General features: G+C 49.5%; 2 protein-coding genes across 2 annotated transcripts in view; one reads left to right on the forward strand and one right to left on the reverse strand.

The window, feature by feature from the left end:
- The window catches only part of ZNFX1 (zinc finger NFX1-type containing 1), a 27,088-nt gene extending 26,586 nt beyond the window's left edge, over positions 1–502 (reverse strand). The window contains exon 1 of the mRNA XM_054045459.1: positions 418–502. The gene's annotated coding sequence lies outside the window, so the exon portion shown is untranslated. The remainder of the gene's footprint in view (positions 1–417) is intronic.
- Positions 503–627: 125 nt separating this feature from the next.
- On the forward strand, positions 628–8,459 carry DDX27 (DEAD-box helicase 27). The gene is made up of 21 exons (XM_054046079.1): positions 628–750; positions 832–963; positions 1,783–1,845; positions 2,062–2,218; positions 2,664–2,713; positions 2,885–2,971; positions 3,245–3,350; positions 3,436–3,609; positions 3,989–4,139; positions 4,283–4,382; positions 4,509–4,650; positions 4,800–4,953; positions 5,058–5,139; positions 5,228–5,405; positions 5,541–5,647; positions 5,971–6,073; positions 6,216–6,310; positions 6,406–6,532; positions 7,049–7,133; positions 7,846–7,920; positions 8,230–8,459. The coding sequence occupies exons 1-21, from the start codon at positions 661–663 to the stop codon at positions 8,243–8,245; spliced, it is 2,274 nt and encodes a 757-aa protein (XP_053902054.1). The 5' UTR covers positions 628–660; the 3' UTR covers positions 8,246–8,459.
- The last annotated feature ends 6,510 nt before the right edge of the window (positions 8,460–14,969 follow it).

The raw sequence follows: 14,969 nt of genomic DNA on the forward strand, positions 1-14,969 counted from the left end.
CCCTCTCCGGACCCCCAGCCTACCCTCCAGTCCCCGGCCTCCCCCTTTCCGGCCCTCCGCTCCAGCCTCCCCGGCCCTCCCCTCCAGCCTCCCCGGCCCTCCCCTCCAGCCTTCCCCCTCTCCGGACCCCCAGCCTACCCTCCAGCCCCTCTTCCTATCCTTCCCTCCAGTCCCCAGCCTCCCCCTTTCCGGCCCTCCGCTCCAGCCTCCCCCCGCGCCCCCGGCCTGACCTCCGGCACGAGCGGCGCCCTACTGCCATAAGGGGCTTCTCCTTACCCAGGTGCCTCCCCCCCGCACCCCGCCACCCCCCGCGCTGGGCCCAGCCTGGCGGCAGGCCCGGGGCGCGGAAGAACACAGACCCCCAGCCTGGCCCGAGCCAAGAGCCGCCCCGGCCGGGAGACCGAGGACGCTTCTCACCATCACCAGCCAGGCCCGCAGCTCGCCCCGGCCCCGCAGCTCGCCCCGCACCCTGAGGGGGAAGCGGCTCCACCCCGCCGGCGCTTTCAGTTTCCTTTCCGGGGCGGAAGGGGTCCGACTCCGCCCGGGGGCGGGGCAGCTCGGGAGCGCCCGTGGCCCCGCCCACTGGGCCCCCGCACATGCGCCGCGCGCCGCGTGCCTGCTGACCAGGGGCGGGGTCTGGGGAGGCTCTCGGCGCGCGCCATGCTGCAGGGGCTCGGGCTCGTGGCCACGCTCGGGGACGGGGATGCGGCGCCGGAGGAGCCCGAGTCCGGGGACTCGGAGGATGAGGAGGTGAGGGGCCGCCGCGGGCCGGGCCGGGCCCCGGAGCCAGGCTGCCGTCTGGCTCCCGCCTCACCCGCTTCTCGTCCGCAGGAGCCGCTGGGCCGGGGGCAGCAGAGACGCCGCGGCGGGGACTTCAGTGCCGGCTTCGTCTTCGCGGAGAAGGAGGCTCCGGGCGCGTCGAGCGGGGCTTGGGCGGAGGCGCTGCGCCAGCTCAGGGGCAAGGTACGTGGGCAGGGGGTTGCTGGGGAGCGCTGGGAGAGGCCTCTCGCTGGATTATGGCTGCAGCCCGAATTTTATGCATTCTTTAAAACTTGTTTAATATGTGTGTATAGTCTCATTCCCCACGTGAATGGTGTAAATCCCTCTATTTGTAACTCTGCTGCACAACCTTGCGTTGTAGCGGTGAGTGCTAACTGTGCATCGTGTGAGCAAGTATTGCCTTTGATCTGTTCTGAATTTCTAGCTTCCCAATTACACTGAACGTTTTCTTGGTCTTGTGAGATGGGGTGAATAGCAGTTGGCTCTGTTGATCATTTTCTCTGTGGTAAACAGACTTGCACTTTTCATTCTCCCCTCATAGAACGAAGGGGATGGAGGTTGCGATGGGTAGAGTCTCCTGGGGTGCATAGGGTCCTGTTGGAACCTTACCAGATGTTAGTTGGGTGCCATGACCCTGACAACCAACCCTGGTGACTTAGAGCCCATTCCACCATCCACACGTCTGTGTCTGGTAAAGTGAATTAAAACTAATGGAAATGATCAATATATGCCCAAAACACCCAAGTCCCATACCCTGTTGTTTTATTCTATTTGTATTGGCCCAGACTTTAGGTTGAAGGGCCTCTGGGAGAGGGACCAAGTCTTCTCTCACTGCTCTGTCATGTACCTTGCAGACTTTTGGGGCCTGCATAGAAATGATGATGATCATGTTTTCCTATTCCCTTTGTTGTTTGCCAGCATTGCTGTGTGTCAGAGCCGCTGCTGGGTGGCTCTTACAGATTCCCCCTTCCTCTCCCTAACTGTTTGTCTTGCCCTGCCCAGAGAGCAGCAGCAACAACACTGGATGAGAAGATTGAAAAAGTGAGAAAAAAACGGAAAACCCAGGTTAGTGGGATGTTCGTAGATTGGTGGACAAAAGCTTTTAGCTCCTACCACCACCAACCCTTGGAAGGACCTCCCCATGGGGGCGGGAGGGGAGGGAACTCTGCCCTTCTTTCCACCCCCTTTTCCACAAGAAAACCCTTGGAAACTTCTGTTTAGAGGTTGGCTGGGATCTTTCTGACACGCTCCCCAGGCCATTGATCTCATGTCTTCTCTTAGGAAAGGGAAGCGAAATATGTTAAGATGAAAGGAGAAGACACAGAGATGGAGAAGGATGAAACCAAAGAGAAGGAAAGTGAGGAAGGCAGTGGAGAGGAGGAAGAGGATGTAGAGTCCCAGTATTCCTCAACTGATGAGAGTATCCTCACCAAAGCAGGTAATTACAAGGTATGGGGAAGGGGCTGGAAGAAAGAAATTAGTAGGGGGCCATTGGCAGGGTGGGGAAGAGAATCTCATGAGAGAGAGCTGGCAGCATGGAAGGGGAATGGGCAGGAATCTCCTTTATTTGTCATATCTCCTCCCGCTGGTCCCTGCAATATTGTTCTTCCAGATTTTGCTCTTGTCTAATTAGAGTTTCAGCTTCCAGTATTTCCATCAGAGGTATGTCCTTTCCATGGGGAAAGGAACTTGCTTGCCAACTGATTCCCCAGTTTGCTTGGGAATCAGTTTCACAGGTCTCTACATCAATGACTGACTGGGGGGGGAGATGCGGGTAGAACTCTGGCAGGCATGCTAGGGTGCAGGAAACATGCCTTGGTTGGGGCTTAGGTGAAGTTGCTTTTAGCTGATACTGAATGCTTAGCATATCTCTTTCTTTTCAGATACCCTCAAGGTGAAGGAACGAAAGAGACAGAAGAAAGTAGGAGAGATGGTGAGTGTCACTGGAAGGTAGGGTAGAATAACACTGAGCATTTCTCAAGCACCTTCCATTCCAAAGAACCCAAACCCACTTGACAAACGATAAGTGTGTAGGATGGAGCCCAGCAGTGCAATGTGTGCTGGAAATTGTTTCAGCTCTTCCTCTTGGTTTTATTTCCTTCAGGAAACAGAGAGATTTTTTGAAGATGCATCTCAGTACGATGATGATTTGTCATTTCAGGACATGAACCTCTCACGCCCTCTACTAAAGGTATTAAGCTCTTTCAGTCACTGCAGAAAGGATTGCAAGGAAGAGGGCAGGAATTCACAGCCTCTCCCATGTGCTTTTGGGGAAGCTCCCAGCTACTCCAGTCACAGTCTCTCCTAGCAGGAGACAGTGTAGGGAATGAGCATGAGCGCTAGCTCTGGGGGAATTAATGTTTTCTAGTGTAGAATAAGGTGAGACTTTCACTGCACAGGTTGCATCCAGATTGAGATTTCCCTTTCTTTTATCTGATGCCTAACTATTCTGTTTCCTTGGCAGGCAATCACAGCCCTGGGCTTCAAGCAGCCAACCCCAATCCAGAAGGCCTGTATCCCCGTGGGTCTGCTGGGGAAGGATATTTGTGCTTGTGCTGCCACTGGGACAGGTAAGAGCCTGGATGAGGACTGAGATGCTCAGGGAAGCGTCATGTTTTTGAGGTGAACTAATTCTTGATGCCCTTTGTTCTGCAGGTAAAACCGCTGCATTCACCTTACCTGTACTGGAGCGCTTGATCTACAAACCTCGCCAGGCTCCAGTGACTCGGGTGCTGGTTCTGGTGCCAACACGAGAGTTAGGCATTCAAGTGCACTCTGTCACCAAGCAGCTGGCCCAGTTCAGCAGCATCACAACCTGCCTAGCTGTGGGTGAGTATGAGCCATGAGGCTGAGAATTCAGTTTGCATGGACCATGCTATCCCCTTCCAAACTGCTCCAGGTGACCCCTAACTCTAAGGGATGGGGGCATAGAGAACCTGGAGTCCCATGATTAGAGCTAGTCAGGCAATGGTGCACCTGTTCACAGCGTGTACACACCCTGATGCTTTAACCTGGAGTGGTGTCCTGTACTTTTCCCATGGCATCTGAGGACGGTCCATATCTGCAATCAAGGGGTCACTTTTGTATCTGGTGTCTGAGGTACTCACTGAAAGGACTCTTCACCCCCGCAATGGATACAGGCCTGGGGGCTCTCTATCTCATCCTGCTCCAGGATCTCATGGTCCTTTCTGGGTTTTCACCATTACAGGGGGCTTGGATGTGAAGACTCAGGAGGCAGCTTTGCGCTCTGGGCCAGACATTCTGATTGCCACCCCTGGGCGCCTGATAGATCATCTCCATAACTGCCCCTCCTTCCACCTGAACAGCATCGAAGTGCTGATCTTGGATGAGGCAGACAGGTAAGCTGGGTGGGTGGTGGAGAATGAGGCATTGGCTTCTAGCTTTCCCATTGCTGTGAGAGGAGAGTTTGCCTGGTCTAGAACAGCAGCTGGTCAGGGTTGATGGGTAGAGCAGAGTCTTCTACAGCTTCTCTCCTTTCTAGGATGTTGGATGAGTATTTTGAGGAACAGATGAAGGAGATAATTCGGCTGTGCTCCCACCACCGTCAGACCATGCTGTTCTCTGCCACCATGACAGATGAGGTAAAGATGGTGCCTAAGCAGCCTGTTGGGAGGCATGTTCAGTTCAGATGGGAAGGTGGGAATGGAGGGTTTGGGCAGACTTTCCTTTTTCAGTGTAGTGATGCTTCCCTTCCTTCATTTGGATAGGTGAAAGATTTGGCTGCTGTTTCCCTGAAAAATCCTGTCCGGATTTTTGTGAATAGCAACACGGATGTAGCTCCTTTCCTGCGGCAGGAATTCATCCGGGTCCGTCCCAACAGAGAAGGGGACAGAGAAGCTATCGTGTCAGGTGAGTAGTGCGGCGTGGGAGGAGGAGTTGGATGGGTGAGCCCTGGCAAGTGGCATGGGAAAGCTGGAAGCAGTGTTTTACTGCAAGGCAGCTTTGTGGGGACACCTAGAGCTGCCTCTGCTGCTTGCTGACAGGACTTTGTCTTTCAGCTCTGCTGACACGGACCTTCACAGATCACGTGATGCTTTTCACACAGACCAAGAAGCAGGCTCACCGCATGCACATCCTGCTGGGGCTGATGGGTCTGCAGGTGGGGGAGCTACATGGGAACCTCTCTCAGACACAACGGTTGGAGGCCCTCAGGTACTGGAATAGTGGGTAGCCCCAGAGGGGGAGAAGAGTGGCTTCTGCAAGAATTGGGGAGGGAGCTCATTGCTTGCATAACTGATTGTATTCTCTGTGGTCAGGCGCTTTAAAGATGAGCAGATCGATGTCCTGGTAGCTACGGATGTTGCGGCCCGAGGACTTGACATTGAGGGTGTCAAAACGGTAAGTGTGCGAGGCTCTGAGCCCACTTGAGGTACCATGAGTCTGATATTGGCCTTGCTTTCCTGCTAACCCCATGTCTCCCCACCAGGTGATCAACTTCACCATGCCCAACACCACCAAGCACTATGTGCACCGGGTGGGGCGGACAGCGCGGGCCGGTCGGGCTGGCCGCTCAGTCTCACTGGTGGGTGAGGAGGAGCGCAAGATGCTGAAGGAGATTGTGAAGACAGCCAAGATGCCAGTGAAGGCCAGAATCCTCCCCCAGGGTATGTGCCTTGCTGGGACGGGGTTGCAGGCAAGTAGCCCCGTGGGCGGCGGGGAAGGGAGGTGCTAAAGCATAGGCAATTCTCACAGGGACCGTGTTTGTCTTTCTCTCTGGCCCCCACTGGGTGTGTCTGCAGATGTGATCCTGAAATTCCGGGAGAAGATTGAGAAGCTGGAGAAAGATGTGTATGCAGTGCTGCGTCTAGAGCGTGAGGAGCGTGAGATGCAGCAATCAGAGGCCCAGGTGAGGGTAGTGAGAGCTTGCTCCTACAGCCTGGGCTGGGTAGGGCACTGAGATATGGGGAACTCACTCCCCTGTGTGTGGGCAAAGCCCCTAGCCCAGGGTAGGGCATTCTTGGTGGGGAAATGTGCCCCCAGTCACCTAGTGAAGGTTGAGGCTCCATGCACTATAATCCCTACTACCAGGGGCTTCTATGCACAAATGCTGACAGTGACCCAGTGAGGTGTTGAGATGGGGAGAGCTATTTCCTGCCCTAGCTTCCCCAGACTGGGTAGTGGTCACTCTGCAGGTCCATGAGCTCCCTATCTGATTGGGCTGTCCCACAGATCAACATGGCAAAGAAGCGACTGGAGGCAGGAGAACAGAAGGTGGAAGAGGGGCCTGAGCGGAGCTGGTTCCAGAGCCGAGAGGAGAGAAAGAAAGAGAAACGTGAGTCCTGGGAAGAGAGAGGTCTTTGGGTCTGGACCAATGGGTTAATTCGAATCATGGATTTCTGAATTGGGTCTGAAATTGCCCTCTGTTCTTGAACCTTCTGTATTCCCTCACCCTTTGTCTGTCTCTCTCTCTCCAGTGACTAAAGCCCTTCAGGAATTTGACTTGGCGTTGAGAGGAAAGAAGAAGAGGAAGAAATTTATGCAGGATACTCAGAAAAAAGGCCAAATGACAGTGAGTGAGGGGCTCTGAGAGGAGGCAGGGGCCTGGGTGGCTTGGTCTCATGCAGGGGCATATTAGCTGTAAACTTAGATTTCTGTCTCTCCCAGCCAGAGGAGAGATCACAATTTGAAATCCTGAAGTCACAGATGTATGCAGAGCGTGTAGCAAAGAGGAACCGCCGAGCAAAGCGAGCTCGAGTTGTGCCTGAGGATGAGCCTCCCTCAGCAGCAGCAGGTAAGAGAAGAGCATCTGTTCTCCACAAAAACAGCTCAGAGAATACTTTAGCTGATTTCCCAGTTGCAATATAGCTGCTCCTTAGAGCTGGATGCTGCTTGTGGGAGGTGAGAGCATGCTTACTGCTGGGGTGCAGGAGGGTTTTGCTGCTAGCATTTATCTTAATGCTGATTGCATAAATGTCACTGGTGGCTGTGCTGTTAACAAACCAAATCAATAGAAAGTGACCTGGAAGACTGGAACACTGGAGACTGCAGGCAGTGACGGGAGAGTCCATTTCCTGTCCATAAAATGTATGTTCCCAGTGCCCACACCCATCATTAGGAGGGCTGAGGCCAGTCTTTTTGTTCTGCATTTGTACAGCATCTAGCACCATGGGATTATGGTCCATGACTTGTGTTCCTAGGCACTATAGTAATGCAAATAATGTTGTGGACTGTGTGACCTTAGCAGGGACCCTGCTTCTGTACATCAAGCCTTGCTAATCGCTGGCTCTGTTGTTGCTTGCTTTCCAAGGCCCCAAACGGAAGAAGCAATCATCTGTCTTCGATGAGGAGCTCACCAACACAAGCAGGAAGGCCCTAAAACAGTATCGTGCTGGGTAACTTGGCTCCACATCACTGGGTTTGCACAGGCTGTGGTGGAGGCACTCTATTCCTTTCACATCCATGGAAATCTTCACCAGTGATAGCTTCTGCAGGCAGTAGAGAGGGGCTCAGGCTTCATCTTGCTGCTTTTGAAGGATAGCAGCAGGGGAAAGGGAGAGTTTATACAGGAGTCATTCTGTCTACCTTAAATAGCTTGTAAGGAGAGCAGAGGGTGTCCTGTCTGAGAGCACCTCTGTCACAGACCAGAGGTGCTGCTTCCCTAAGGCCACTTCAGGTATCTGGGGGCAGGAAGAAATCAGGTGGCGTGAGTGGGGGGAGGGATAGCTCAGTGGTTTGAGCGTTGGCCTGTTAAACCCAGGGTTGTGAGTTCGATCCTTGAGGGGGCCACCTAGGGATCTGGGGCAAAATCAGTACTTGGTCCTGCTAGTGAAGGCAGGGGACTGGACTCGATGACCTTTCAGGGTCCCTTCCAGCTTTAAACAAAAACAAAACAAAACACTCCTTGCATGGGCAGGGGGCAATGCAGTGGGTGAGCAAAGGAATACTTTTCTGAGCTAAGACTATCTTCACAGTCAACACCAGAAAAGTACTGAATCATGGCAGGTAAGAACAAACCCATGGGCAACACATGAACTGAGCAGAGGGGTATAGAGCATCCTATTTCAGGGAGCATGGCTATGTCTCACTGAGCTCTTTCCCGTGCAGCCCCTCCTTTGAAGAGCGGAAGCATTTGGGCTTAACCCGACACAGGAAAGGAGGAAACTTCAAATCCAAGTCCAGGTAAACAGCCTTATTATCTTTTAAGATTTTTCTGTTGGCCTGGTTTGTCCCATTTCCTCCTCTAAGGTCCACAGCAGGTAAGCAGCCATGGTGCTAATCTTGATACAAAGTCAGCCCTGTTCAGCCAGTGCTGCCAGCCCCAAGTCCGGGAACACACATGGAGACTTGTGTTTTACTGGCACACTTGTGGGCTACTTCTGAGCAGGCTGGCATTGCCTTTGCCTAGGGGCTCATTTACCCCTACCCTGTCCTTTAACACTAGTGCAGGCATTTGGACTGATTAGGATTTCCAATATTGTCTTTTTACAGGTATAAGAGGAAGTAACAGCAGCTCTTTGCCAGAGGGATTCCCTGGAAAATCTAACTGTAGGAGACTTTGTGCCTTTTCCAGAAAAACCCTGCTTTCCATTCTGTATTTGCTAGAATAATGTAGCCTCTTAAGTGGCTTGAACTTACAATGTCTGTTAAATTCTTGGACTCAGTGCAAATGCACCAGCACCTGCTGAATTAGCACATAAAGGAAAACCATGTCTTGTGCAGTTGCAGCGAAGGATTGACTTCCTTATACTTTTGTAACATAGCCTGCTGCTCACTTAGCTGTGGCAGTTGAGAAAACTAGACCATGGGAGATGGTACAAAACTGCTAGGATTGTTCTCACTTCTTTGTCTTGTGCTGTACACTTACATCAGTTAGCAAGGAGGCAAGAATCTTACAAGAAGTTCCTGTAATGTTACTATGCGAAAATTGCTGGAACAGATGTGGTGAATGGGCAAATAGTTACTTAACTCTAGTCATCAACTTTCCTTGAAGGGTGGCACCACTTGCTGATACTGCCAGGAAGTTAGTGGCAGAGAAAATGCAGCAGAAAGGGCTGTATCTATATCTAGCCCTTGGAACCCTGCTCTAAAACAGGGAAGAGTTGAACAATCACAAGGAGTAGCAGTTGCTCTAGAGCTAAGGTCTACTAGAGGTAGCACAGGAGCACTAAGGGCACAGCCTGCCTCTCCCCTTGTGAGAAGGAGGTAGCCCTCTGTCATGCTATGCTGTAGGGACAAATATGCCTGGATTCAGACTATGTTCACTCCAGCTATTTTCTTCCCTGCTGTCCTAATGCAATGGGTGCAGAAGGCTGAAGATGCTGGAAAAAATATTCTATCACTAGTCCCAATACATATAAGCCACCACTCTGCCTGCTGCTACTGTATGAGGTCTTACTCAGTGCATTAGTCTTGATAAGGAAAGGGGCCCTGTGATAGAGAAAACAGTTGACCTTAGTCTGGCAAGCTTAATAATATCCAGTTTAATAAAAGGACAGGTAGCAATTCTCTAGTGGAGAGTACAGGTGTGGGTCTTGATCAGAAACCTGACCAGAAGCTACGTTCGGATGAACATGACTGGATTAGAACAGCTTGCTGCAGCACAGTCCAGAAAAGGTGAAATGTACGTATACCAGGGATGTCACACTCATTTGGGAGTGAAGGCCAAGTTCCATTTTTAGTTGTCTTTGTTGAGATGTAGACAGGGCCCTTTGTAGTGGCATAATGGGACTGATGCCAAACCACTGTAATTTGCTGACTTCATAATTCAGTGCTGAGTTCCAGCTCCTGGAGTCTCTTACTTATAGCAAACACAAAGCTTTCTCTTAAGTTTAAAAACTGAGCCATGTGTAACCAAACCAGTAATAGCTGCCTGAAGCTGCAGACATCTTGAAGAAAAGCTCTAGAAGATAAATACTAGAACCCACTGTTCTAGGAGGCCTCTGGCAGGAGAAAGAGGACTGTCACTATAAGTTCTGGGGGACTCCCACCAATTGGTTAACATCACAGGAGCCATCCTGGCTCAGACTAGTGGTCCATCCAGCCCAGTATCCTGTCTTCCAACAATGGCCAATGCCAAGTGCTTCAGAGGGAATGAAAAGAACAGGGCAATTACTGAATGATGCGTCCCCTATTGTCCACTCCCAATTTCTGGCATTTAAAGGCTAAGGTCACTAGAGCATGGGAATGCATCCCTGGCCATCTTGGCTAATACCTACTCAGAGACCTATCCTCCATGAACTTATCTAATTCTTTTTGAACCCAGTTATATTTTTGGTCTTCACAACATTCCCTGGAAATGAGTTCCACAGATTGACTGTGTGATGTGTGAAGAAGTGCTTCCTTTTGTTCATTTTAAACCTGCTACCTATACATTTCATTAGGTGATCTCTGGTTCTTGTGTTACATGAAGGGGGAAATAACTCTCTTATCCACTTTCTCTACTCCATTCATGATTTTATAGACCTATATCATATCATACATCCACTGGATCACCCTTGTCCCCATGTTAGTTGACCCCCTCAAAGAATTCTAATAGATTGAGGCATAAATTCCCCTTTACAAAAGCTGTGTTGATTCTTCCTCAACAAATTATGTTAATCTATGCATCTGATAATTCTGTTCTTTACTATAGTTTCAATCAGTTTGCATGGTACTGAAATTAGGTTTACTGGCCTGTAATTGCCAGGATCCGCTCTGGAGCCTTTTTAAAAAAATTGGTCTCACCTCCCCCATCGCACCCCCTCAGAGTTGCTGCTGGACCTGCTGGCCACTTCCCAGAGCAGCGTGGGGCCAGGGCAGGCAGGGAGCCAGCCTTAGTCCTGCTGAACCACCACCTGAGCTAAGCAGGGCCCAGCTGGAGCCTGAACCCCAGCCCTGAGCCCACTCCTGCCCCAGGCTCAGCCTGGAGCCTCTCCTACACTCCAAACCCCATGGCCCCAACCCAGAGCCCACACTCTCTCCTGCACCCCAACTGCCTGTCCCAGGCTGGTGAAAGTAAGGGAGGGTGGGGGGGGTGGAGTGAGCTGGGCGGGGCCTCAGGGAAGCAGTAGGGTAAGGGTGTTGGGTTTGTGTGATGGTTATTTCTACATTTTCTTTGAGGTAGATCCTGGGTTGCACTTAAATTTAAAAAGTGATCTTGTGCTTAAAAAGGTTGGAGATTACTGCCCTAAAGATTCTATAGTACTGTTTGATTCATTTGATTTTCAATATATTTAACTTGATGCTTTTTCACTTGTAGTGCCACTCCCCCACCAGCACACCCTTCTGTCATTCCTGTAATATTTTCTACCCTATTACTTTGTCCCATTGATTATCATTGTTCTACCAAGTTTCTGTGATGCAGATTTTATCAATATCTTCACTGAATATCAGGCACTCAAGTTCACCTATCTTAGTATTTATACTTTTAGCATTTATATACAAGCACATGTACAATTCGTCCCTTTTTAGCTGTCTGCCTTTTTGATTTAGTTGAATGGTACCCCTGCATTTGCAGGTTTCTTTTCTGCTCCTACCTAAGACTTATCAACTTTCGTCCTCACCTCTTTATTAGGATATAGAGAATCCCCATTAATAGATCCTCTCCTAACCAATGTTTCTGCCCAAACCATGTGCTTCTCTGTAAATGTCCATTTTCCCCAGCCCTTAGTTTAAAACTTATCTACAATCTTATTTTAGTTGCCAGCAATTTGGTTCCATTTTGGATTGGTAGAGCCCATCCTCCTTCTACAGTAGTGTTTCCTAACCTGTGTGCATGTGGCCCAAATAGGTGTGCCATGAAATTTTTTTAAAGTAATGTGAGAACAAAGGGGGAACGCTGCCTTCTGATTTATGTTTGCCTGACTGTCCCACCTCCACCACAGGTGGAACAACCAATCAGAGCTTCAACTCCCTCTCTTCCCCCCCCTCTTCTCCAGTATGAGCAACAGGTCAGCTCTTCCCTCCTGCAGGAGACATGGGGAAGAGCCCTAGGAGCTAGAGGTGTAAAGGTTAGGAACCATTGCTCTAGAGCAGGGGTAGTCAATAGACTGACTGTGGGCCAAATCCAGACTGCCACATGCTTTTGAATGAACCCTGGAATCTTTTTATTTACTTATCATTAGTGTGATTATTTAATTTTCTCTGGAGTCTGGACCTTGACCAAAAATAGATTACTGCTGCTCTAGAGGCTTCTCCTTTCCAAAAGATCCCCCAGTTCCTAATGAACCTAAACCCCTCTTCCCTACACCATTGTCTCATCCATGCAGTGACACCTTGCAGTTCTGCCTGTGTAACTGGCAGCATATCAGAAAATGCTACGGTACCATGGAGGTCCTGGACTTCACTATTGTACCTAGCTCCTTACATTTGGCTTTCAGGACCTCTTTCCTTATTTCATTGATACCTATTTGTACTATGACTACCAGCTTCTCCCCAGCACATCACATAAGCCTGTCTAGATGTCTCAAGAGATCTGCAACCTTTGCAACCAGCAGGCAATTCACCATGTGGTTCTCAGGCTCAGCACAAACCCAGCCGTCTACATTTCTAGTGATCAAATCTCCCATTGCTATTACTTAGCTATTTCTAATAAGTGGGATTCCCTCCACCAGAGAGGAATTTCAGTGTGAGGCGATAACCATGGCATCTGGAAGGAGGGTCCCAGCTATAGGATCATTTCCCTCTACTATGATGTTCTTTGCCAGGAGTTTCATCCTCCTCAGTTGCACAGAGACTGTCAGATGGGGTGGGACCAGCTATGTGCCTCTCCATCTCCCTTCGCCCCTCCAGTTCAGCCACTCTGGGCTCCTGAGCCTTTATGCTGTCTGTGAGGGCTATGAGTTCCTTGCTCCAAATGCGCACACGCCACCTGGCCGGTAATCATATGCTGTATTCGCTACAGTAAACTGGATAGTCCCCACTCTGCTGCTGGACTTCTGCGTGCATTCTTTTTACTCCTGTAGCTTTTTTGGGGGGTGGGAGGGAGTATATTGGTTTAAGTTTAAAGAATGTTAATTAGGTGCATCTAGCTCTTGCAAAACTGTTAACTAGCTCCTCTGCTCACTTAGGGCTTGTCTATACTACCAGCCGGATCGGCGGGCAGTGATCGATCCAGCAATAATAATAATAAATCGACCACTGAGCGCTCTCCTGTCGACTCCGGTACTACACCAGAACGAGGCGTGCAAGCAAAGTTGACAGGAGAGCGTCAGCTGTTGACTTACCACAGTGAAGACACCGCAATAAGTAGATCTAAGTACATTGACTTCAGCTACACTATTCATGTAGCTGAAGTTGCGTATCTTAGATCGACCACGCGGTAGTGTAGACAAGCCCTTAGGAGCTGGCTTTTTAAATCCCTGCTCTCCCTGAGTAGCCCTGTCTCCTGGTTAAGGATTAATGGGTGCTAAAGGGAATAGAGATCAAAGCTTTGTTAAGAAGCTCTCAGCCTTGCCTAGCAGGCTGCTAGGCTCAGCAAATGGATCCCAAAATCAAACCACACTATATACTTCGATCAGGCAGCAAGCACACAAACTCACTTCAATGGTCATGTAGTCACTCCTTCAGCTGGAGAGCTTCCTTGCAAAACTCCCATTAGCTGCTCCTCCTTCAAGGGAGGAAGGTGGCTCCTGCCACCACCATTTTAAGTGGGATCACAGCAAATCCCTTCCCCCCCATCAGACTGCTTCTACGGTCCCACATTGCCTCAAGACAATCTTTGAAGGGGTCAACAAACATGTGGACAAAGGGGATCCAGTGGACATAGTGTACTTAGATTTCCAGAAAGCCTTTGACAAGGTCCCTCACCAAAGGCTCTTACGTAAATTAAGCTGCCATGGGATAAAAGGGAAGGTCCTTTCATGGATGAGAACTGGTTAAAAGAGAGGGAACAAAGGGTAGGAATAAATGGTAAATTCTCAGAATGGAGAGGGGTAACTAGTGGTGTTCCCCAAGGGTCAGTCCTTGGACCGATCCTATTCAACTTATTCATAAATGATCTGGAGAAAGGGGTAAACAGTGAGGTGGCAAAGTTTGCAGATGATACTAAACTGCTCAAGATAGTCAAGTCCAAAGCAGACTGTGAAGAACTTCAAAAAGATCTCACAAAACTAAGTGATTGGGCAACAAAATGGCAAATGAAATTTAATGTGGATAAATATAAAGTAATGCACATTGGAAAAAATAACCCCAACTATACATACAATATGTTGGGGGCTAATTTAGCTACAACAAGTCAGGAAAAAGATCTTGGAGTCATTGTGGATAGTTCTCTGAAAATGTCCACGCTGTGTGCAGAGGCAGTCAAAAAAGCAAACAGGACGTTAGGAATAATTTAAAAGGGGATAGAGAATAAGACTGAGAATATATTATTGCCCTTATATAAATCGATGGTACGCCCTCATCTCAAAAAAGATATACTGGCACTAGAAAAGGTTCAGAAAAGGGCAACTAAAATGATTAAGGGTTTGGAACGGTTCCCATATGAAGAGAGAGTAAAGAGGCTAGGACTCTTCAGCTTGGAAAAGAGGAGACTAAGGGGGGATATGATAGAGGTATATAAAATCATGAGTGATGTGGAGAAAGTGGATAAGGAAAAGTTATTTACTTATTCCCATAATGCAAGAACTAGGGGTCATCAAATGAAATTAATAGGCAGCAGGTTTAAAACAAATAAAAGGAAGTTCTTCACGCAGCGCACAGTCAACTTGTGGTACTCCTTACCTGAGAAGGTTGTGATGGCTAGCACTATAACAGAGTTTAAAAGAGAACTCGATAAATTCATGGTGGTTAAGTCTATTAATGGCTATTAGCCAGGACGGGTAAGGAATGGTGTCCCTAGCCTCTGTCTGTCAGAGGATGGAGATGGATGGCAGGAGAGAAATCACTTGATCATTGCCTGTTAGGTTCACTCCCTCTGGGGCACCTGGCATTGGCCACTGTCGGTAGACAGGATAGTGGGCTAGATGGACCTTTGGTCTGATCCGGTATGGACATTATGTTGTGCACATTGCAGCCTCGGCAGGATAGAACCTGTTCTTCAGCCCTCACACTTCATATGCCTCCCCCATGGGCACCCCTCAAATGAGAATAGTCCTGTCAAGCCAAAAGTTGTTCTGCAGAGGTACAGCCATCTACCTCAAACATGGTAAGAATAGACCAGAAAAGCCACCTTAAACATTAATTCTTTGGCTGGTGCTTAGAGCAGTGGCGTAGTATGCACTGAGTAGAAGCAGCCAGTACAACACCTT

This window comes from Malaclemys terrapin, chromosome 12 (assembly GCF_027887155.1).
Source record: "Malaclemys terrapin pileata isolate rMalTer1 chromosome 12, rMalTer1.hap1, whole genome shotgun sequence".
Classification (NCBI taxonomy): Eukaryota; Metazoa; Chordata; order Testudines; family Emydidae; genus Malaclemys; species Malaclemys terrapin.